The sequence below is a fragment of the Schistocerca nitens genome, chromosome 5, assembly GCF_023898315.1.
Source record: "Schistocerca nitens isolate TAMUIC-IGC-003100 chromosome 5, iqSchNite1.1, whole genome shotgun sequence".
Classification (NCBI taxonomy): Eukaryota; Metazoa; Arthropoda; class Insecta; order Orthoptera; family Acrididae; genus Schistocerca; species Schistocerca nitens.
In genome coordinates this window covers 622,917,786-622,940,133 of record NC_064618.1, presented here as the reverse complement: position 1 = coordinate 622,940,133, position 22,348 = coordinate 622,917,786, and the positions used below count along the sequence as shown (strand labels likewise).

Here is a 22,348-nt window from a genome sequence, read left to right as displayed (position 1 = left end):
TCCTTCCAAGTAAATACCACAATAACTATGACCATTGACGAAATGATGGGCCCATCATCGTGAACCTGATATATAAAGTTATAAGTAAAGCTAAAATGAATTTTTTTTACCGAATAGTTTCTGTAAAACCGTTTGAGGAGGACTGTAGGGCATGCGCTTCCATTCTGTCAACGTTAAAAAAAATGGCTCTGAGCACTATGGGACTTAACATCTGAGGTCATTAGTCCCCTAGAACTTAGAACTACTTAAACCTAACTAACCTAAGGACATCACAAACATCCATGCCTGAGGCACGATTCGAACCTGCGACCGTTGCAGCAGTGCCTAGAACCGCTCGGCCAAAAAGGCCGCCTCTGTCAATGTTGACCGGCCGAAGTGTGGAAAACAATTGTCGGCGTCCCCTTTCGAATAAATGAATGAAATCTCCCAGCGCTTTGAATTAAAACTGGGCACTGCGTTTCGGCCACGGTACCCTGCGCGTACTCTATAGCAGTGCATTTCTTTGGAGTGCTTGTCACTGCCGGGTAAAACCATTGTTTGACGGAACAACACCCACCTGTTTCAGAGTGCAGATTGCAGAATAGTGTTCGTAGGTGCGTAGCAGTGCGGGATTAGTCGAGCGGTATAGGACGCTGCAGTCATGGACTGTGCGGCTGGTCCCGGCGGAGGTTCGAGTCCTCCCTCGGGGATGGGTGTGTGTGTTTGTCCTTAGGATAATTTAGGTTGAGTAGTGTGTAAGCTTAGGGACTGATGACCTTAGCAGTTAAGTCCCATAAGATTTCACACACATTTGCACATTTTTTTGTAGGTGCCCAATAACTTTCCAGTGTGCGCGCGTCGGTCTTTATCGAAAAAGAGAAACCCCAAAACACAGAACGCTCACGAACAACCAGTTGTCTTTGAAGTACCGACACTGCGCGTAACTTGTTCGTTGTTGCGCGGCCTGATGTCCCCACACACAGCGCGCGCTGCGCCGAACCTCTTTTCTTGGTTTTGTGCTGCTTAAGAGTATTGTCTGGGCTGTATGAGTACAGTCTTCGTGTTATAAGTACCGTCCTTGTAGTGTCGTGAATAACTAAAACAAGTATACTGCAATACAGTAGTAATGTATAAGCTCTTTTCCACATTATACGGGGTGTTCAAAAAGCCTCTCCGCAGTGCGGTATGATTGTTAGCCACGCGTGCCGTATGATTCTTAGCCAGTCGTGCCGTATGCCGCAGTGAATATACCGAAATGAAACTCAGTGAAATACAAGTTATTAATTTATTGAATATTCATTTTTACTTACAAATTTTCACATTAAGTGTTGAAAGTGTCCCCCCTGTTGTTGAATACAAAATTCAATTCGTCGAATCATGTTTCCAAACAAGAGCTGTAACATTTCTTCTGTAAGAGAAGCCGTGAAAGTGGATATTGCAATTTTCAATTCATCGACGGATTTTGGGCGGTTTTTATAGACAGTTGCTTTCGCTGCACCCCAGAAGAAAAGGTCAGGTGGTGTTAGGTCAGGCGATCGTAGAGGCCCTGTGAAATTATGCGATCACCAAAAACATCAGCAAGTAGTAACATTGCAGCGGAAGCTGTATGCGCGGTTGCACCATATTGTTCAAAACAACCGTTCAGTATTTCACTTAACACAAGACCACCTATGAATGGGTACAGAATATCACTGCAGTATCGTTGTGCGTTTATTGTTTCGTTGAAAAATATGGGACCCACTCCTATTTTCACAGAATGAAGAGGTTACTCACGAATACGCAATGGATTTGCAGTACTCCACATACGAGAGGTTTGTGAGTTGATGTACCTGGATAAATGAAACCACGCCTCATCAGTGAAAAAACGTTCCATTACGATTATCCCTTCCATTTTGTTCAACGAAATTTTTGAACCATTGACAATAATGCAGTCTCTTGCCATGATCAGTATTTTTTAGTTCTTGCCTGGCTGTCACTTTATATGGGAAAAATTCTAATTTTTTTCTTACTGCTTTGTGGCCTGTTCCGACACTATCATCGATATCCTGGGCGACTTTTCTTACTGACTTGTTCGGACACATGACTATTTTATCGGAAGTATCGAGTAGTTTATCCACAGACAAAACACTAGGACGATCACTTCTCGGTGAATCTATCACCTCGAAATTTGTTAATCAAATCTCGCACAGTATCGCGATGTGGGAGTGTTGTCTCCGGGAAGAATGAATTAAGTGTTTGACGAACTGAGACTGTGTATTTACCGCCAACTTTGAACATTTGTTCGGTTAAAAACACTCGGTCTTCAATGGTTTGCATTTAACCAATGACAAAAACGAAACAAAAGAACAAAGGACTAAACTTAAACATTTACGTCAACACGTAACGACACACACCAACGATACTACTGACGCTGGCTGAGATAAACGGAACAGTGGTATGTTGGGAGAGTCGACGTGAAGGGAGTAACCCAGGCAGGCGAATAATCATATGGCACGCGCGGCTAACAATTACACGGCACTGCGGAGAGACTTCTGGAACACCCCGTACAATGGATTATTAATTAATTTGCTTTCTTTTTCCGCCTTAGGAAAGTTCCGCTTTATGAAAAACATTAGCATGTAAAAGTGTTCTGAAATACTTGTACTGTCTGGACAGATTACCGAGTTACAGATTTCTGTATTTTCAGTCACATTCAAAATTATTGGTTCAGAAGGAGAGCGGCAGCGCAGATACATTAGATTCGGCTGACCTATTTGGAAATATCAGACCGTGATAGCTAGTGATGAAATAATTCTTTGTTTACGACCGGTTTTGCTCTATGTTCAAATCCCACAAAATTATTTACACCAACGTACACGGTATCGTTCGTACTGCGTCCTAAAATGATACCTGAATATGATCTGGAGATCGAAACCGGTTAAGAAATAAAGAATTATTTCATCAGCAGCTCTTGGGAATTTGAAATATATCTTTCTTCGGAGAACTTATGAGATATGCTGCACCATCTCATCATATTACATATTTTACTACAGTGTTTACAATGACAATTCACTGTTCATTTGATAGTAATAAGCGAAGTTCGTAGTTACTATTAAAGACTGTGGAGCTGCAAATTGGCCCACTATCGATGCAACTAGCAGATGCTCCAGCCATTTAACAAAAAAAGGTTCAAATAGCTCTGAGCACTATGGGTCTTAACATCTGAGGTCATCAGTCCCCTAGAACTTAGAACTACTTAAACCTAACTAACCCAGGGAGATCACACACATCCATGCCCGAGGGAGGATTCGAACCTGCGACCGTAGCGGTCGCGCGGTTCCAGACTGAAGCGCCTAGAACCGCTCGTCCACAACGGCCGGCAGCCATTTAACACATGTCGAGAATGCAGATCTTAATTACATGCCTTGGAGACACTCAAACTCATCATAAGCCAGAATAAGTGAAACCAAGAAGCAGAATCACTTTAGGAAAACAGAACATTAGGTTCGGTAACGTGTGACCCATCGGCGCGATACGAATCGCATCAAGTGGTACACTGCAATGAGTCTTGAGATCCTGTAACCTTCATACAGTTCTTCTTTCCTGATTTTAAGTTTTAATCGATACATTTTACTTTCTACCTTGTTTTGCGGTTCGTTATAGATCCTTGTATTTCTTTCGTGTTTGAGTTTCGGAATTTCTATTAGTGGGATGTTCGAGTAATGAACCATGGTATAGTCAGCGGAAAACGAGGTGAGCTGGTAGTGGGGCAGTGGGGTTCTCATCTCATATATGGGCGAGGGGATTTCGGGTTGTAGCATTTGTTTTACAACCAAAGAAATCTTCCCAATAACTTCAGTCAGATCATGTGTTGGGAACAATTTTTAATCTAATTCTGGGATGATATGTCCCAGAAAAAAAAGTCAGTGGTTAGTGGATGTTAAAGGGTATTTGTTTATGTGACTTCAGAGTAACATCGATGACATTTTTTCTTTTTTTATAAAAAAAACTTTATTTCAACAACAATATGGTTAGTACTACATTAACCACCACCAAACACATTAGTAGGTCGTTTTTTTCTTTTTTGCACTACTGTTGTTAGCAGTGTATTAACATCGATGGCTTGCTAGAAGTATTTCGTTGGTGTTTGTTGACCTCTTGGTTTTTCTTTTCCTGGTTTCCTTGTGCTAAAGAGCTCAATAATTTAACTGGTGAGGGCGAGTGTTATCAGCTCCACAACAGCTATTTATTTGGCCTTCACGACTTGGAGCCCACGTCCATGCCACTTGCTTGGAGCGCTTCGGACAAGTCTGTCCGGCTGTAACTTTTTCTTTCTTTCTTTCTCCCTTTCTTTTCTTTCTTCTTGAATCGTCACCTGCAACCTAAGTCCTCAATTATTTGGTGGATGTATTCCAATCTCTGTCTTCCTCTACAGTTTTTGCTCTCTACATCTCCCTCTAGTACCATGGAAGTCATTCCCTCTTGTCTTAACAGATGTCCTACCATCCTGTCACTTCTCCTTATCAGTGTTTTCCACATATTCCTTTCCTCTCCGATTCTGCGCAGAACCTCCTCATTTCTCAGCTTATCAGTCTAACTAATTTTCAACATCCGTCTTTAGCACCACATCCCAAATGCTTCGATCCTCTTCTGTTGCGGTTTTCCCACAGTCCATGTTTCACAACCATACAATGCTGTACTCCAGACGTACATTCTCAGAAATGTTTTCCTCAAATTAAGGCCGATATATGATATTATATACTTCTCTTGGCCAGAAATGCCCTTTTTGTCATTGCTAGTCTGCTTCTGATGTTCTCCTTGCTCCGTCTGTCATTGGTTGTTTTACTGCCTGGGTATCAGAATTCCTTAACTTCATCTACTTCTTGACCATCAATCCTGATGTAAATTTTCCCACTGTTTTCATTTCCACTACTTCTCATTATCTTCGTGTTTCTTCGACTTACTCTCAATCCATACTATGTACTCATTAGACTGTTCATTCCGTTCAGCAGATCATGTAATTCTTCTTCACCTTCACTCGTGCTACCAATGATCACCGAATCGTATCACTGATATCCTGTCACCTTGAATTTTAATTCCACTCATGAACCTTTCTTTTATTTCTGTCATTGCTTCTTCAATGTACAAATTGAACAGCAGGGGAAAGACTATACCCACGCTCTTCGTTCTTGGTCTTCCTCTCTTACTGTCCCGTTTTGTTTCTTGTAGATTATGTATATTACACTTTTTCCCTATAGCACACTCCTACTTTTCTCAGAACTTTGAACACCTTGCACCTTTTGACATTGTCGAACGCTTTTTGCAGACCGACAAGTTCTATGACCACATCTTTATTTTTCCTTAGACTTGCTTCAATTATGAACCGCAACGTCAGAATTGCTTCTCCAGTGCCTTTACCTTCCTAAAGAGAAACTAATCGTCATCTAACACATTCTCAATTTCATTTTCCATTCATCTATATATTATTCTTGTCGGCCACTTGGATGCGTGAGCTGTTACGCTGATTGTGCCATAATTCTTGCATTTTTCGTCTCTTGCTATCTTTGGAATTACGTTGATGCAGTGTTTCCGAAAGTCTGATGGTATATCGCCAGTCCCATATATTATATACATCAACGTGAGTTGTGGTTTCGTTGCCACTTCCCCCAATGATATTAGAAATTCCCGTGAACTATTATCAATCGCTTGTGCATTATTGTACCTTAACTAGTCCAAATTTCTTTTAAATTCCAGTACTGAATCCCCTATCGTCTCTGTCGACTTCTGATTTTTCTTTAATCACGTCATCAGACAAGTCGTCCCCCTCAGGCCTTCAGTGTACTCTTTCCACCCATCCGCTCTCTCCCCTGTATTTAACTGTGGAATTCCCACTGCACTCCTAATATTACTAACCTTGCTTGAAATTTCACCGAAAGTTGTTTTGACTTTAGTACATGCTGTGTCAGTGCTTGTGAAAATCATTACATCTTCGACATCTTCACATTTTTCAAGACCTATTTCGCCTTAGCTTCCCTGCACTTCCTATTTATTTCATTCCTCTGTGCCTGGTATTTCTATATTCCTGAATTTTCCTGAACATTTTTGTACTTCTATCTTTCATCGATCAGGTGAAGTCTTCCTCGTGTTGCCCGTTGTTTTTTCGCAGTTATCTTCTGTGTATGTTTTTCTTTCCAACCTTTTATTCTACTCCTTCCCGTACAACCGCATTCCAGTCTCCCATGACTATGAGATTTTTACCTCCCTTTACATATTAAATTTCCCTTTCATCATCCTCATATACTTTCATTCTCTCTTCATCTTTTGTATACGACGTCGACACGGACCTAAACGATTGTTATCGGTGTTGTTTTATTATCGACTTTGATGAGAACAACCAAGACATTGAACTGTTCACAGCAACTCACTCTGTCTCCCACCTCCCTATTCATAACGAATCGTACTCCCGTTACACCATTTTCTGCTGCTATTGATATTACCCTATACTCTTCTGACCAGAAATCTTCCCGTCACTGACCTCGTTATATCCAGACTGAGTCCTTCTTTGAAGATTTTCTACCTTCCCTACCACATTTAAACATCGAACATTCCACGCTCCGACTTGTAGAACGTTATAGCTTAGTTGGTTATTCAGTCCTTTTCTCATGGTCCACTCCTAGAGATCCGAATGGGAGATTAATACGGAAATTTTTGACAACAGTCAGATCATTCGGACACTGTTTCCATTACAGGTCACTTTATTGAGCAGCAAAAACACCTCAGACATGGCGTCCGACTTATTAGGCGCGCATGGTAGAATACCACAGGGTGCAGCAAGAACAGTTCCCTGATTAGTGAGGGGAAGGCTTTTGGTTCGAGGGGGTACATTTCCACTTCTTTGACACACGAAGCATGCAGAACTTCCATCACTGTCTAAGAGTAATCCTCACGAGTTTAACTGAATAGAGAAACATATTCGCATAAAATGACACCGTGTTGTGACGTTTCAAATTCGGTATTTTTTGTCCATACTTTCGTGAATAAATATGTGTTCCTTCCATGGTGAAGATTGAGTGCTATTGACCAATGTCACAGAACTATTTCCAGTCTGAATATGGCAAAGTTCTGAATGAAACGTTGCCCACTCAATATGTAACAGAACTTAACAGCACGTCGTTCTCTGTCACTACTGCGGCAAATTTATCCCGGACGTTTTATCTCCTTGCTTGGCGTTACCGAGTAGTCCTGCACTCGCAAAATTTCATCCTTTTTGAGTGTTTCTGTGTGGCTGTATTAGAGCAAAGATATACAAACTAAGTCCACTAACTTTGGAACCTCTGAAGATGGCAATATGATCTGAAGCTATTGCCATCACATGTAAAATGACTCTCGAGATAATGAATAACCGCTGAGGTTAAATAGTGTATCAATATTAAAGAATTCCATTAGTGTGCTGTTGTCCTCGAAACATGTTTATGTGTACTGACATTCGGTACATTATCCAGAAATAAAAAGTATTTGCATTATCATCTTTGTTTTCAGTATTTTAGCTTCCAAAATGGAAGTGACCCCTTTCGTAGCACTCTGTAAATCTCTATCCGATTAGTCTGTGCTTATGTCCAAACGTAAGCGGAGTGGAGCTGGGATCGAAGAGGCAGGGTATTAAGTGGCTCTTGGATTTTCTCCAGTGAGTCCAATTACATTCCGACTACAAGACTGATAGAATGCGTAGAGCGAGGAGATGAGAACACGACAGGACAACTGCAGCAGTACACGTGGTCAGCCTCACTCAGAATAGGTGCCGGAAGATACTAACGACAAGTTGATTTAAAGAGCTGTTCATAGCGAAGAGACTTTATTGTACCATGCTTGTAACTTTTTTTGGAGTGAGATTATTTGTTAGCTGTGGATGACCACTTGCTGCTGCGGTTACTGGAGCTGTGGGGGTCCAATGCGCCAGTAAGTGAAATACTCGTAGTTTATACAGGAAGTTCTACAACTCAATGCTCAGTCTGCCAGACCTGATGACGAAGTCAATAAATACATTTCATTCTCGACCAAACGTCAGAAATGCAGACTGGGTAAGTGCAGAGTGTCCAAGAGGCCATTGGATGTGGTTAAGAATAACACAATGTCCTTTTCCGTTCTGATCAGTATTGCGAGCGATGTTCAATAAGAAAGTCAGCTCATTTATTCCAGAAAGCAGGTTGGATTTATTCAGGATTCCAATACACCCATTCTTTTGGCTGCAAAACCATATTTTTCGACACAATCTGCGTTAAATGGGACGACTTTACGCCAATACACTGGGAGGACGTATATGCCCGTATGGTACCATTCTATTGGTCGACGTCGGAGCCAACGTCGAGATGCGTCAATATCCTCCCAATCATCAATGTACTGCTTCCCACGGAGTGCATCCTTCATTCGGCCAAAGAGGTGGGTGTCGGAAGTTGCAAGATCCGGGCTGTAGGGTAGATTCGGAAGAACAGTCCATTGAAGTTTTGTGAGCTCCTCTCGGGTGTACAGACTTTCGTGACGCCTTGCATTGTCACGGAGAAGGAGAAGTTTGTTTGCATTATTGTGGCAACGAACAACTGAAGTCTTTTGTTCAATTTTCTGTGGATAGCACAATACATTTAAGAGTTAATCCTAGCACCATGAGGGAGGACATCAAACAGAATAGCCCCTACCGAGTCCCAGAAGACTATCTCCATGACATCATGGACTGAGGATGCGATTTTGAATTTTATCGTCTTCCAACACTGGAGGATGCACAGCTGTGTGCGGCCGCCCGCATGAGGTCGGACAGGTTTGCGCCACCTTGCTTCAGTGACGACAGACTCCTTGGCCAACAACTCACCGTGCTTTGGTTTATCGTCAGGTCTCCGCAGACACTCTACAAGTGCCTATGAATATCTGCAATGCTCTGGCTTTCCGCCAAAAGAAACTCTACGATTGCTCTCTCGTTGATATGCACCTCAATTGGTTCAAATGGCTCTGAGCACTATGGGACTTAACTTCTGAGGTCATCTGTACCCTAGAACTTAGAACTACCTAAACCTAACTAACCTGAGGACATCACACACATCGATGCCCGAGGCAGAACTCTAACCTGGGACCGTAGCGGTCGGGCGGTTCCAGACTGTAGCGCCTAGAACCGCTCGGCCACTCCTGCCGGCGCACCTCAATTGCAGCCACCATTTCGAAGGTTATGTATAGCGCAGCCACGTATTGGAACTTCAAGAAATCATAGGGGCTGGAGTGGGAATATTCCACGATGTCCCACAGCAAATCCCGCATTTTTTCAACCGAAGCTGGTGAAGAAAAAGAAATGTGCTGAATTTCTTATTCGACATCCGTCGTATAACAAATGTTCAAAATGAGCACCATTAACTCAGTGCATAGTCGGTAATGAAGCAGCAGGGCAACCCGCGTTCGAAGTAAAATTTTGATGTGTTGTGTATGTGTGTGTTCTTGCAATTAATTCCTCCACTGAGTCTACAGTTGTAAGACACATTTCGGTTTTCATATAACATTAGAGGTAGACGTCTAATGGTGTGGAATCCAGAGACTTTGCAGGCCAGGTTTCCGGTTCTCCGGTGTTAATCCTCACAAGGTTAAAGGTACTGGTAGCCTACTGGTTCTGAAAGGTATGCCAGAGGACCATCATTCTGCAAGTACGTAAGGCTACGTTCTGCAATAATGTTGGAAGGTGCTCTTGATAGAACTGTCTGTAAATCGGCTACCTGAGTCGTGGAGGCAACATGACGCGCCGAAGCAAGTAGTCTCCTATGATACAACCCCAAATGTTTACTACACATTGCCTCTGATGAGGTAACATAATTAACATCCGTAAACAAAGCAACGTCAGGAAATGGAGAGTCTTAGTTAGCCTGTTGCAGAATGCAACTTCCTAACTGAAGCCGAGGTGGATAACCATCTTGTCCAAGATCTGTGCACTGGCAGGACGAAAAAGATGAACTAGCTGTTCACGCAATACACTCCACACTAAACTATGGTGAACACCAGACTCATCGTGTTTCGCTGTTCTACTTGCCTCGAACCTCTTTTCCGAGCTTAATAACAAGAATGCAGATAGCTTTGTGCAGGAAATGTTTGATATAAATTCACTAAGCTGTTTTAACATTGCTTTTAGCTTCACATTAAACAGTGTATGTTGTTGTTGTTGTTGTTGTGGTCTTCAGTTCTGAGACGGGTTTGATGCAGCTCTCCATGCTACTCTATCCTGTGCAAGCTTCTTCATCTCCCAGTACCTACTGCAACCTACATCCTTCTGAATCTGCTTGGTGTATTCATCTCTTGGTCACCCTCTACGATTTTTACGCTCCACGCTGCCCTCCAATATTAAATTGGTGATCCCTTGATGCCTCAGAACATGTCCTACCAACCGATCCCTTCTTCTAGCCAAATTGTGCCACAAATTTCTCATCTCCCCGATTCTATTCAATATCTCCTCATTAGTTATGTGATCTACCCATCTAACCTTCAGCATTATTCTGTAGCACCAAATTTCGAAAGTTTCTATTGTCTTCTTATCCAAACTATTTATCGTACATGTCTCACTTCCATACATGGCTACACTCCATACAAATACTTTCAGAAACGACTTCCTGGCACTTAAATCTGTACTCGATGTTAACAAATTTCTCTTCTTCAGAAACGCTTTCCTTGCCATTGCCAGTCTACATTTTATATCTTCTCTACTTCGACCATCATCAGTTATTTTGCTCCCCAAATAGCAAAACTCCTTTACTACTTTAAGTGTCTCATTTCCTAATCGAATTCCCTCAGCATCACCCGACTTAATTCGATTACATTCCATTATCCTCGTTTTGCTTTTGTTCATGTTCATTTTATATCCTCCTTTCAAGACACTATCCATTCCGTTCAACTGCTCACCCAAGTCCTTTTCTGTCTCTGACAGAATTACAATGTCATCGGCGAACCTCAAAGTTTTTATTTCTTCTCCATGGATTTTAATACCTATTCCGAATTTTTCTTTTGTTTCCTTCACTGCTTGCTCAATATACAGATTGAATAACATCGGGGACAGGCTACAACACTGACTCACTCCCTTCCCAACCACTGCTTCCCTTTCATGCCCCTCAACTCTTATAACTGCCATTTGGTTTCTATACAAATTCTAAATAGCCTTTCGCTCCCTATATTTTACCCCTGCCACCTTCAGAATTTGAAAGAGAGTATTCCAGTCAACATTGCCAAAAGCTTTCTCTAAGTCTACAAATGCTAGAAACGTAGGTTTGCCTTTCCTAAGTCTAGTTTCTAAGACAAGTCGTAGGGTGAGTATTGCCTCACGTGTTCCAATATTTGTACGGAATCGAAACTGATCTTCCCCTAGGTCGGCTTCTACTAGTTTTTCCATTCGTCTGTAAAGAATTCGCGTTAGTATTTTGCAGCTGTGACTTATTAAACTGATCGTTCGGTAATTTTCACATCTGTCAACACCTGCTTTCTTTGGGATTGGAATTATTATACTCTTCTTGAAGTCTGAGGGTATTTCGCCTGTCTCATACATCTTGCTCACCAGATGGTAGAGTTTTGTCAGGGCTGGCTCTCCCGAGGCCGTCAGTAGTTCTAATGGAATGTTGTTTACTCCCGGGGCCTTGTTTCGAATCAGGTCTTTCAGTGCTCTATCAAACCCGTCTTCATCTACATCCTCTTCCATTTCCATAATATTGTCCTCAAGTACATCGCCCTTTTATAGACTCTCTATATACTCCCTCCACCTTTCTACATTCCCTTCTTTGCTTAGAACTGGGTTTCCATCTGAGGTCTTAATATTCATACAAATGGTTCTGTTTTCTCAAAAGGTCTCTTTAATTTTCCTGTAGGCAGTATCTATCTTACCCCTAGTGAGATAAGCCTCTACATCCTTACATTTATCCTCTAGCCACCCCTGCTTTTCCATTTTGCACTTCCTGTCGATCTCATTTTTGAAACGTTTGTATTCCTTTTTGCCTGCTTCATTTACAGCATTTTTATATTTTCTACTCTCATCAATTAAATTCAATATTTCTTCTGTTACCCAAGGATTGCTACTATCCCTCGTCTTTTTACCTACTTGATCCTCTGCTGCCTTCACTTCTTCATCCCTCAAAGCTACCCATTCTTCTTCTACTGTATTTCTTTCCCCCATTCCTGCCATTTGTTCCCTTATGCTCTCCCTGAAACTCTGTACAACCTCTGGTTTAGTCAGTTTATCCAGATCCCATCTCCTTAAATTCCCACCTTTTTGCAGTTTCTTCAGTTTTAATCTAACCAATGGATTGTGGTCAGAGTCCACATCTGCCACTGAAAATGTCTTACAATGTAAAACCTGGTTCCTAAATCTGAAATCTGTCAGTATCTCCAGGCTTCTTCCATGTATACAACCTTCATTTATGATTCTTGAACCACGTGTTACCTATGATTAAGTTGTGCTCTGTGCAAAATTCTACCAGGCGGCTTCCTCTTTCATTTCTTACCCCCAATCCATATTCACCTACTACGTTTCCTTCTCTCCCTTTTCCTACTACCGAATTCCAGTCACCCATGACTATTAAATTTTCGCCGGCCGCGGTGGTCTAGCGGTTCTAGGCGCTCAGTCCGGAACCGCGGGACTGCTACGGTCGCAGGTTCGAATCCTGCCTCGGGCATGGATATGTGTGATGTCCTTAGGTTAGTTAGGTTTAAGTAGTTCTAAGTTCTAGGGGACTGATGACCACAGATGTTAAGTCCGATAGTGCTCAGAGCCATTTGAACTATATTAAATTTTCATCTCCCTTCACTATCTGAATAATTTCTTTTATTTCGTCATACATTTCTTCAATTTCTTCGTCATCTGCAGAGCTAGTTGGCATATAAACTTGTACTACTATAGTAGGCGTGGGCTTCGTGTCTATCTTGGCCACAATAATGCGATCACTATGCTGTTTGTAGTAGCTTACCCGCATTCCTAATTTTTTATTCATTATTAGACCTACTCCTGCATTACCCCTATTTGACTTTGTATTTATAACCCTGTATTCGCCTGACAAAAGGTCTTGTTCCTCCTGCCACCGAACTTCACTACTTCCCACTATATCTAACTTTAATCTATCCATTTCCCTTTTTAAATTGTCTAACCTACCTGCCCGATTAAGGGATCTGACATTCCACGCTCCGATCCGTAGAACGCCAGTTTTCTTTCTCCTGATAACGACGTCCTCTTGAGTAGTCCCCGCCCGGAGATCCGAATGGGGGACTATTTTACCTCCGGAATATTTTACCCAAGAGGACGCCATCATCATTAACCATACAGTAAAGCTGGTTGCTCTCGGGAAAAATTACGGCTGTAGTTTCCCCTTGCTTTCAACCGTTCGCAGTACCAGCACAGCAAGGGTGTTTTGTTTAGTGTTACAATGCCAGATCAGTCAATCATCCAGACTGTTGCCCCTGCAACTACTGAAAAGGCTGCTGCCCCTCTTTAGGAACCACACGTTTGTCTGGCCTCTCAACAGATACCCCTCCGATGTGGTTGCACCTACGGTACGGCTATCTGTATCGCTGAGACACGCAAGCCTCCCCACCAACGACAAGGTTCATGGTTCACGAGGGGCGGGGGGGGGGGGGGGCGGCAGTGTATATTCCTCGCAATTCTCTCCATGTGTACCACTCCACGTCATTCACTGCTAACGTGAAGCTAGCACTAAAAATTTTTTAACATCCTGTATACAGTGGTGGCCTCTGTGCGATCCTGGAACCCTCAATCTCGGTTTCCGATAACTAATGTATGATAATGATGCAGGCTGAAGAAATGAATTAAGGTTTGTGCCAACACTGGTATTCCAACTAGGGTCGCCTTCTTACTAGGCATAAACGTTAGCCATTTCACCACACTGGACCTGTGGCAAGAACCTCTATAGTTATTACTCGTCATCCTACCCTATATAAATTCCAGTTGAACGCCTCGTCAGTTTGTGTTGGCTACTGGTGTTGGCATTAAGACAATGGCCCATCTCCCCATCGTGCTGTTGTCCAGCCAGAGTAGCGGTGCGGGCTCGTTACAGGGAACGTTCTGGTTCAAATGGCTCTGAGCACTATGGGACTTAACATCTGTGGTCATCAGTCCCCTAGAACTTAGAACTACTTAAGCCTAACCAACATAAGGACATTACACACATCCATGCCCGAGGCAGGATTCGAACCTGCGACGGTAGCGGTCACGCGGTTCCAGACTGAAGCGCCTAGAACCGCTCGGCCACATCGGCCGGCGGAAAGTTCTGCTTCACCGGATGGGCAGGAAAGTCGTTCATGCCTGTTGTAGCAGCTGGGAGAGGATTTAAACGACATATGGTGAAGGGAGCTCATTCACAACGTCGTGTAGTGGCGGCCCCTATGTGCTGGAGATCTACGTCGAATATGAAACGTCTCAATACAAGCCGTTCCATTGCTCTGCATTGAGCTACCTTCAGCCTTTATATAGGTATTTTCATCTTTGTTGGTTGTAGCATCTGTGCTTTCGATACTCGGGACCAGTATCGTTAGACGGGCACAGTGGCACCTTAACAGGCAAATACTGTCATTTTACAATTTATTCTTTATATTTCATTTACTTATAGGAATACTAACTGTATATAAAGTTCTCTGTTTCTTATCCCCACTTGTTTATTACGTTTTCATGTCGTGTCTCTGTATTTCCATTTTCCCGTCCTTTTCTCGTCTGCTACAAAGTTTTTGGGAATGAGTGTTGATGATTCCGTGTACTATGGTTCTTGGGCAGGGATTCTTTGAGTAGTAGTGGCAGTTCAGTAAACTTCTGTGTAGAGACTGAGTAGCTTCTGTTGGATCAAATAGACGTTAGTAGTGCAAGTAGGTGCAGACAGCCAGAACGTACTTTCTCTGCCTATTTCCGCTTCTACCAGTAGACCTCCGTCAAATAGCGTGGAACATCAAAAAAATGGTTCAAATGGCTCTGAGCACTATGGGACTTAACATCTGTGGTCATCAGTCCCCTAGAACTTAGAACTACTTACGCCTAACTAACCTAAGGACATCACACACATCCATGCCCGAGGCAGGATTCGAACCTGCGACAGTAGCGGTCACGCGTTTCCAGGCTGAAGCGCCTAGAACCGTTCGGCCACACCAGCAGGCGCGGAACGTCACTGATCGGTCGGTCGTCGGAATGTGGGGTTGTCGCACGGTGCAGCCGTGCGGTCTAGGACGTCCTGTTACGGTTCGCACGGCTCCCCTCGTCGGAGCTTCGAGTCCTCCCTTGAGCATGGTGTGTGTGTTGTCCTTAGCGTAAGTTAGTTTAAGTTAGATTAAGCAGTGCGTAAGCCTAGGGACCGATGTTCTTAACAGTTTGGTCCCATAGTCCTTACCACAAATTTCCAATTATGGGGTTGTCTACTCGATCATTTCTTATTACGTAAGTTCAGGTAGTTTGAATGTGTAAGGATTTCGTTGAGGATGAGGCGCTAATGCTTTGCTCAGAAGTAGAACCATGGCAAATGACACCAGAGGATTTCAGTTAGGGAGTGCGATAAAGCTTATTAACATTTCAGGTATTTAAGTCGATTGATGTCCCACCGCTGCTGGCTTTGAGAGAGTGCTTTGTCCAACCATTGCCTTATTTGTTAGTGTAGGTCTTCTACATTTGAATGTGTTGAGAATGTGATACCCGTCTGTAGTATTAGCATTCTTTTTCCACGTTTCAATCTTAATTTCATTTCGTGAATTTGGTGTCTCTTTGTGTTGGTTAGCTAAAGTTGACCACGTGATTTTCTGCCACGTGAAGAGCATTCAGCTCAACGTTATTCAAGCGTATTTTTCAGTTTAAATTTCGAATTGTATGCAGATTTGCCTTCGTTTTGTATGTTTACGGTTTTGTTTTTACCTCAGAGATAGAGAATTTCGACGCGAGGCACTGACCACGTGGTTGATTAGTAAAGCTAACCCTTCTGTGGCCCATCGTGTTTTAACCTTGTATATAAATTTCTTCTTGTACTGCCTTTTTTCTGTGTGTGTACTGTGAGATGAACGTTCTTGTGCATGTAGATGAGAAGAATCCTTCCTTATACCAAATCGAGGCTTTTAAGATAGCGTTTATAAAATAATTACGGTGTTGTATACACAGTATGAAGCATTTCTGTGGCGATTGAAATTGTTTTGTAATTGAAGTTGCTTGTGATTTTAGTAGTGAATGAATATTAAAAGATTTTTAAATCAAGTTCTTAACATTACTTGTGCAGCCCGTACACCGTTTAGTGTGGCTCCCTCATGGCACCATGATTTGGTTATTTTTGGGGCTTAAATAATTTGTGTTAATATGCAAGTTTTATTTTAAATCTAATGACATGTTAGTCAGGGAGATAACATCACAGTCATTCAGCGCCATATTAATTAACCAAACTATAAACTTAATATAGTTGAGACTTATTCTGTACAAACGAGCTGGCTTACAATTTGAGCATCGATTGGGATGTTTAGTTGAAACACGAGTGGGTATCATTGGAATTACACACTTGGAACCTAGATCATATACACACGTTACGAAGGGGGAAGAACTAACTACACTATAAATTACCTCACCACGCCTCGACACAATACCAGGTGACAGTGGCCTCTGGCCGGATAATCTTTCTTGTTTATCACCACCAGACTGTTGCCTGTAACATCGCGAACTGAATAGCCTAATCAGTGTCAACGTCGGTGTCGTGTGCTCGCAGTGCTAAACTTCAAGAGCCTGAACTATTAACTGCTTCCAGAAGGCACTGAAGGATGTACCGATGGCCGAAGTAAGCTTTTGGCTAGTAAGTGCAGTTCGTTTCAGAAGAGTAGCTCTTACTAGAATAGCTCGATTTGGATGGAATCGTGTAAGGTCACATCAGGCATACCTGCTTTTTTAAAACTCTTTTATGCCACCTTGCCTGATAACACTTGGCATGTAAGAGCTCATCCAAGCCATACACACGACAAACCTGGTCTCGATATACTACAATACGGAAATAAGAGCTACCACACATCAGCAGTTCAGTATGTCCCTTGAAAACCGATTAGTTAGTGACATATTTCGCACCCGAGCTGATGATTGGCCAAAATAACAAACGCACAAATAAAAAAAACAGTACTCTGCTGCGAAGGTCCATACACAGCAATGTTCGCTGTACATTCGTTGAGCAGACACTGATGGCAGCCCCTTGGTTCATGTGGATGGTCAGTTGCCCCACAGTTCCACGTCTGTTCGCCTGTACACATCTCCACAGCCATCGTTCAGCTCTGTCATCTATGACCCGTGGTGCATCAGAGTTGGCTCGGTGTCAGTTTTGGATAGCTCCACTTTTCCAACCAGGGCGGTACGCGAATATGTTAGATTTTGCGGTTTCGGAAATCCTTTTACCCTCGGTATGAAAGGTAATAATCACGCACTTTTAGATGTTAGATAGATCTCTCCATTTCCGCATTACGACAACGACTGCACTTTTTTTCTGCGTCCCCCCGATAGTATTTATATACCCTTCACTGCAAGTGCTAACAATATTGCTAAGCGTTTAAAAAAAAAAAAAAAAGTGTACGCGCTCCCCTCGTTACAGGTTCCTGTACTTCTCGAAGTTCCGGCTGACGTTCTCGTCGCTGTTCTTCGTGCCGCTGGTGGTGATGGCGTTCATCTACGCGCGCATCTTCGTGGTGGTGCGCCGCCACCAGGCGGGCCGGCTGCGCTACGCGCCCAGGACCAGCGTGCCCGGCGCCACCAGCAGCGGCGGCTCGGCGCAGCAGGCGCCCGACGCCGACCAGCTGCACCTGCGCCGGCAGAGCGCCATGGCGCGCTCCGTCAAGACGGTGCAGACGACGCTGCGAATCCTCGTCTCCTACCTGCTGGGCCTCATCCCGGCCGTGCTGGTGTTCGTGCTCGTCTGCGACGACTGCCCCGCGCCGCTGCCGCGCTCCGAGCCGCAGCACTTCCGCATGTTCTTCCTCTTCACGACAGTCAACCTCGCCGTCATCCTCAAGACGCTCGTCAACCCCTTCATCTACGCGTCCAGAATGCACGAGATTAAGGTGGGCACGCGTGAACCTCATGTTCTTACTAGTGTGGCATAACATGGAGGCAGAACTCCATTAAATATACGTATATCTACAGCTACGCAAACCACCTCATGGTGTGTGGTAAGGTGTAACATGTGTATCACTGTCACTTACGCCCTTTCCTTCTCCAGTTCCAGATTGTCCTCTGTATAACGACCACTGGTAACGCTCTGTTTGAGCTAGATTCTCTCTGATATTAGCTCCAGGCCCTTTCTAGAGATCGTACTTAGGAGGTAGCAACATTTAAGTTTCTATCGTCTAAAAACATGCAGAACCACTGGACCAGTTCCAACCAGAATTCTAGTTAATATCCCTCACTGGCAGACAACAGCTTTAGGGACACGAACCAAGTATCTATCATAGTTCAGGAAATACCACGTTATAATCACTGAGATGCGCGAGACTACCGCATTTTACATGATGGTTAGATATTTTACTTCTTTGCTACTAAAGCTATTCCCAAAATATTTTGCAGTCAGTATCGACATATGCGGATGAATGTTCCTGAGTTCGCTTCCCACGCCCGGATACCCGGGTTCGATTCCCGGCGGGGTCAGGGATTTTCTCTGCCTTGTGATGGCTGGGTGTTGTCTGATGTCCTTAGGTTAGTTAGGTTTAAGTAGTTCTAAGTTCTAGGGGACTCATGACCATAGATGTTAAGTCCCATAGTGCTCAGAGCCATTTTTTTTGTTCCTGAGTTCTTCGGAACTTAGGTTTTGAATCTGTGTATTAATCTAATTTATTAGACATAGATCCTGCGTTTTTGTTGTGTCTACAGTAGAGTTGCGGAGCACGTACCGATGGTCAGTTTATCTGCATAGTTTAGTTTTCCACGATCTTTAGTATGGACATGGACTGCGATTGCTGTGTGCGGATGCGAGCCGAGTTGGTGACACTTCGCTCTCAGCTTCAGGCTGTGATGGCTTCGGTTACACAGCTTGAGGCTGCAGTGGATGGGCACCACTGTTGTGGGCCGGCCGTGGGGATCCAACGGACGTCCAGCACGTCAGAGTCCTCCGATCGGTCCTTACCGGTGGCCAACCCAGTTACTGCTCCCACTGAGGCTAACCCCTCACCTGTGGTCGAGTGGGAGGTCGCCACGGAGCAAAACAGGCAGCGAAAGACTTCCCAGGCGGCCGCACGTAAGGCCTCCCCGGTTTGTCTGACAAACAAGTTCCAGATGCTGTCTGTGGTTGACACTGTCGCTGAGCCAGATACTGTCACCTGTCCTGTTTCAGAGGAAACCAATCAGCCTGCAATATCCGGGCAGTCACAGAGGGTGGGATTATTGGTATTTGGGAGCTCCAACGTTAGGTGCGCTATGGGGCCCCTTAGGGACTTGACTGACAAAAAGGGTAAGAAAACCAATGTGCACTCCGTGTGCATACCGGGTGGAGTCATTCCAGATGTGGAAATGGTCCTCCCGGATGTCATGAAGAGCACAGGGTGCAGCCAACTGCAGGTGGTTGCTTGCGTCGGTACCAATGAAGTGTGTCACTTTGTATCGGAAGAGATTATCTCTGGTTTCGAGCGGCTAACAGAAGAGCTAAAGGCTTCCAGTGTTGTTTGCAAGATGAAAGCAGAGCTGACCATTTGCAACGTAGTCGACAGGACCGATTGCGGACCTCTAGTACAGATCCGAGTGGAGGGCCTGAATCAGAGGCTCACACGGTTCTGCAACCGTGTAGGCTGCAGAATCCTCGATTTGCTCCGAAGGGTGGTTGGGTTTCGGGTTCCGCTGAATAGATCAGCTGTCCACTATACGCAGGCGGCTACACGGGTAGCAGGGGCTGTGTGGCGTGGGCTGGACGGTTTTTTGGGTTAGAGGGTCTCGGGGAGACACAAGAAGGGCTATAGTCACAAAGGGTGCAGGCCGAACACAGGAAAAACGTAGATACAGGAACCATCGGTACAACAGTTGTAAATTGCCGTAGCTGTGTTGGGAAAGTACCAGAGCTCCAAGCGCTAATAGAAAGCACTGATACTCAAATCGTTACAGGCACTGAAAGCTGGCTAAAGCCGGATATAAGCTCAGCCGAAATTTTTCGGACGAACCTAACGGTGTTTCGAAACGGTAGTAGTTTATAATGTCGCGAAATTGAAGTAGATAGTTCCTGTGAGTTAGTATGGACAGAGGTCATTGTTGGCAATCGAAATAAAATAATAATTGGATCCTTTTACCGACCTCCCAAATCAGTTGATACAATTGCTGAAACGTTAAAAAAAACTTGAGTTTGATTTCAAACAAGTGCCCGACTCATACGATTATAGTTGGTGGTGACATCTACATCTACATTTATACTCCGCAAGCCACCCAACGGTGTGCGGCGGAGGGCACTTTACGTGCCACTGTCATTACCTCCCTTTCCTGTTCCAGTCGCGTATGGTTCGCGGGAAGAACGACTGTCTGAAAGCCTCCGTGCGCGCTCTAATCTCTCTAATTTTACATTCGTGATTTCAAATGGTTCAAATGGCTCTGAGCACTATGGGACTTAACATCTGCGGTCATCAGTCCCCTAGAACTTAGAACTACTTAAACCTAACTAACCTAAGGACATCACACACATCCATGCCCGAGGCAGGATTCGAACCTGCAACCGTAGCAGTCGCGCGGCTCCGGACTGCGCGCCTAGAACCGCGAGACCACCGCGGCCGGCATTCGTGATCTCCTCGGGAGGTATAAGTAGGGGGAAGCAATATATTCGATACCTCATCCAGAAACGCACCCTCTCGAAACCTGGCGAGCAAGCTACACCGCGATGCAGAGCGCCTCTCTTGCAGAGTCTGCCACTTGAGTTTGCTAAACATCTCTGTAACGCTATCACGGTTACCAAATAACCCTGTGACGAAACGCGCCGCTCTTATTTGGATCTTCTCTATCTCCTCCGTCAACCCGATCTGGTACGGATCCCACACCCATGAGCAATACTCAAGTATAGGTCGAACGAGTGTTTTGTAAGCCACCTCCTTTGTTGATGGACTACATTTTCTAAGCACTCTCCCAATGAATCTCAACCTGGTACCCGCCTTACCAACAATTAATTTTATATTATCATTCCACTTCAAATCGTTCCGCACGCATACTCCCAGATATTTTACAGAAGTAACTGCTACCAGTGTTTGTTCCGTTATCATATAATCATACAATAAAGGATCCTTCTTTCTATGTATTCACAATACATTACATTTGTCTATGTTAAGGGACAGTTGCCACTCCCTGCACCAAGTGCCTATCCGCTGCAGATCTTCCTGCACTTAAATTTACCCCCAATATGTTGGCGAAAATATGTTTAATTCCGAAGGAACGCGTTCTCTGAAAATTATTTGGAGCAGTTAGTTCATAAGCCCACGCGAATAGTAAACGGTTGTAAAAACACACTTGACCACTTATCAACAAATAATCCTGAGTTAATAATGAGCATCAAAGTGGATACACCGGTTATTGAGCGCGGGGTTTTCGTAGCGAGATTGACTATTGTAACACCCAAATCCTCCAAAAATACACGAAAATATACCTATTCAAAAAAGCAGATAAAAATTCACTTGACGCCTTCCTGAAAGACAATCGCTACTCCTTCCAAATTAATAATATAAGTGTAGACCAGATGTGGTTTCAATTTAAAGAAATAGTATCGGCAGCAATTGTGTGATTCATACCAAATAAATTATCAAACGACGGAGCTGATCCTCCTTGGTACACAGCACGGGTCAGAACACTGTTGCAGAAACAACGAAAGAAACATGCCAAATTTAAACATATGCAAAATCCCCAAGATCGGCGATTTCTTACAGAAGCTCGAAATTTAGCGCCGACTTCAATGGGAGATGCTTGTAATAGTTTTCACAGTGATACTCTGTCTCGAAACCTGGCAAAAAATCCAAAAAGAATCTGGACGTATGTAAAATATACTAGTGACCAGACACAGTCAATGTCTTCTCTGCGCGATAGGGGAGAGGGGTAGGATATGATGGACAGAGAGATTGGGTAGGAGATGGACAGAGAGGGGACATGATGAGATGGACAGAGGCGAAAGAAGGTAATTGACATACAGGATTAAAATATATAGCCGTGTAACGCAGGGAACATAGCTAATTTTAACAATGAATCAAATTGTTATGCTGAACGCTTTTCTTGGAGCGTCTGCCACTGGATTTGGATGAGCATCTACGTGACCCTATCGTGTGTACTAAGCGAGCCTTTTGACGAATCACACTGCTCTTCATTGGATTTTCTCTATTTTCTTTATTAATCCTAGCAGGTAATGATTCCAGACTGAAGAGTATTGTCTCATTTCAGAGT

At 43.8% G+C, this 22,348-nt stretch overlaps 1 protein-coding gene across 2 annotated transcripts in view; it reads left to right on the top strand.

Annotated features, from left to right (window-relative positions):
* Nucleotides 1–22,348, top strand: part of LOC126259692 (beta-3 adrenergic receptor-like) — a 268,218-nt gene that overhangs the window by 160,961 nt on the left and 84,909 nt on the right. For both annotated transcript variants that reach the window (XM_049956653.1, XM_049956654.1), the window contains exon 4: nucleotides 17,556–18,021. In XM_049956653.1, the coding sequence (XP_049812610.1) occupies nucleotides 17,556–18,021 (466 nt within the window). The remainder of the gene's footprint in view (nucleotides 1–17,555; nucleotides 18,022–22,348) is intronic.